The sequence below is a fragment of the Frankliniella occidentalis genome, unplaced genomic scaffold, assembly GCF_000697945.3.
Source record: "Frankliniella occidentalis isolate FOCC.00 unplaced genomic scaffold, Focc_3.1 Scaffold35, whole genome shotgun sequence".
Taxonomy (NCBI): Eukaryota; Metazoa; Arthropoda; class Insecta; order Thysanoptera; family Thripidae; genus Frankliniella; species Frankliniella occidentalis.
In genome coordinates, this window is record NW_026267165.1 from 88004 (window position 1) to 89033 (window position 1030).

General features: G+C 50.9%; 1 protein-coding gene across 1 annotated transcript in view; it reads left to right on the forward strand.

The window, feature by feature from the left end:
* Nucleotides 1–6: 6 nt before the first annotated feature.
* The window catches only part of LOC113207633 (uncharacterized), a 13113-nt gene continuing 12089 nt past the window's right edge, over nt 7–1030 (forward strand). Inside the window, exon 1 of the mRNA XM_026424270.2 lies at nt 7–29. Within this exon, the coding sequence (XP_026280055.2) occupies nt 18–29 (12 nt within the window). The 5' untranslated portion in view covers nt 7–17. The remainder of the gene's footprint in view (nt 30–1030) is intronic.

Genomic DNA, 1030 nt, shown 5'->3' on the forward strand with positions numbered 1-1030 from the left:
AAACATCTCCAGCAGACATGGTAGACCAGGTAAGTGCGTGACCTTCGACGCAAGTCGTGCGGCTTCAGGAATGATAGTGGAATCCTTGCCATTGCAAGGTGGCAAAAAACAACAACAAAAAAACAACAACACACATTCACACAAAAAACAGCGACTTTCACCCTTCGTTCATTTATTCCTAAAGTCACACTTCTACGTCCCGTGTCATTCGTCCTATACAATCGTTTCAATGTCTATCCAAAATGTCTGCTACCGGGCCCCAGCCAAGGCATGGTGGTAGCTGGCTGTGCCCCGTCGGCGCAAACGCGCATACTAGCCCGCGCGCACGGGTGCGGGTGGGTTGCCTATTCGCACGGGGCCTGAAGGCGCCGAGACGATAGGCAGACCCGCCCGCACCCGTGCATGCGGGTTAGTGTACGCGTTTGCATCGAGGCGGCACAGCTACCTCCCTGTATGAAGTTGAGGCCAACTTAAACATATGAGACATATTTTGTGTCACACATTGTAACGTAAGATCGTAAGATTATTGTTCCACCCTTCGTAAAGCGACCTATAACAGTCTTACTTTTTATCGTGACGTGAGACGAATCCAATAGAGAACATCCACGGTTTACCTGATTTTAATAACATGACCTTCCGATGCTGCATCGCGTCCAGGGGCTTGGAAACCCCAGCACGTGACCACATTGTGATCACTCTGCGCCGAATGTGTTAAAGTGCAAGGCGGGCACTGGATCTCGTGGTTTAAGGCATGCGACAAAAACAAACGAACGTCTTACTTCAAATGTGTAATGTATCCGGATTCCATGTGCAGCGGCCGTGACTAGCTTAGCTTGAGTCAAGTTCGAGGCCGCATCCCTGCGCCTATATGTTCTGGCCTCACCCTTGCACGCTCGACAGGTCATAACATGAACTCGTGAACGTCATGTCTGCCGTGGTCACAGTGTACACCGTGGCCGTGGTAAACGATAGTCAAATCCGCCCTCGTGCGTGCATATGCGGCACAGTCTCTCAACTACGAATGTGAGGG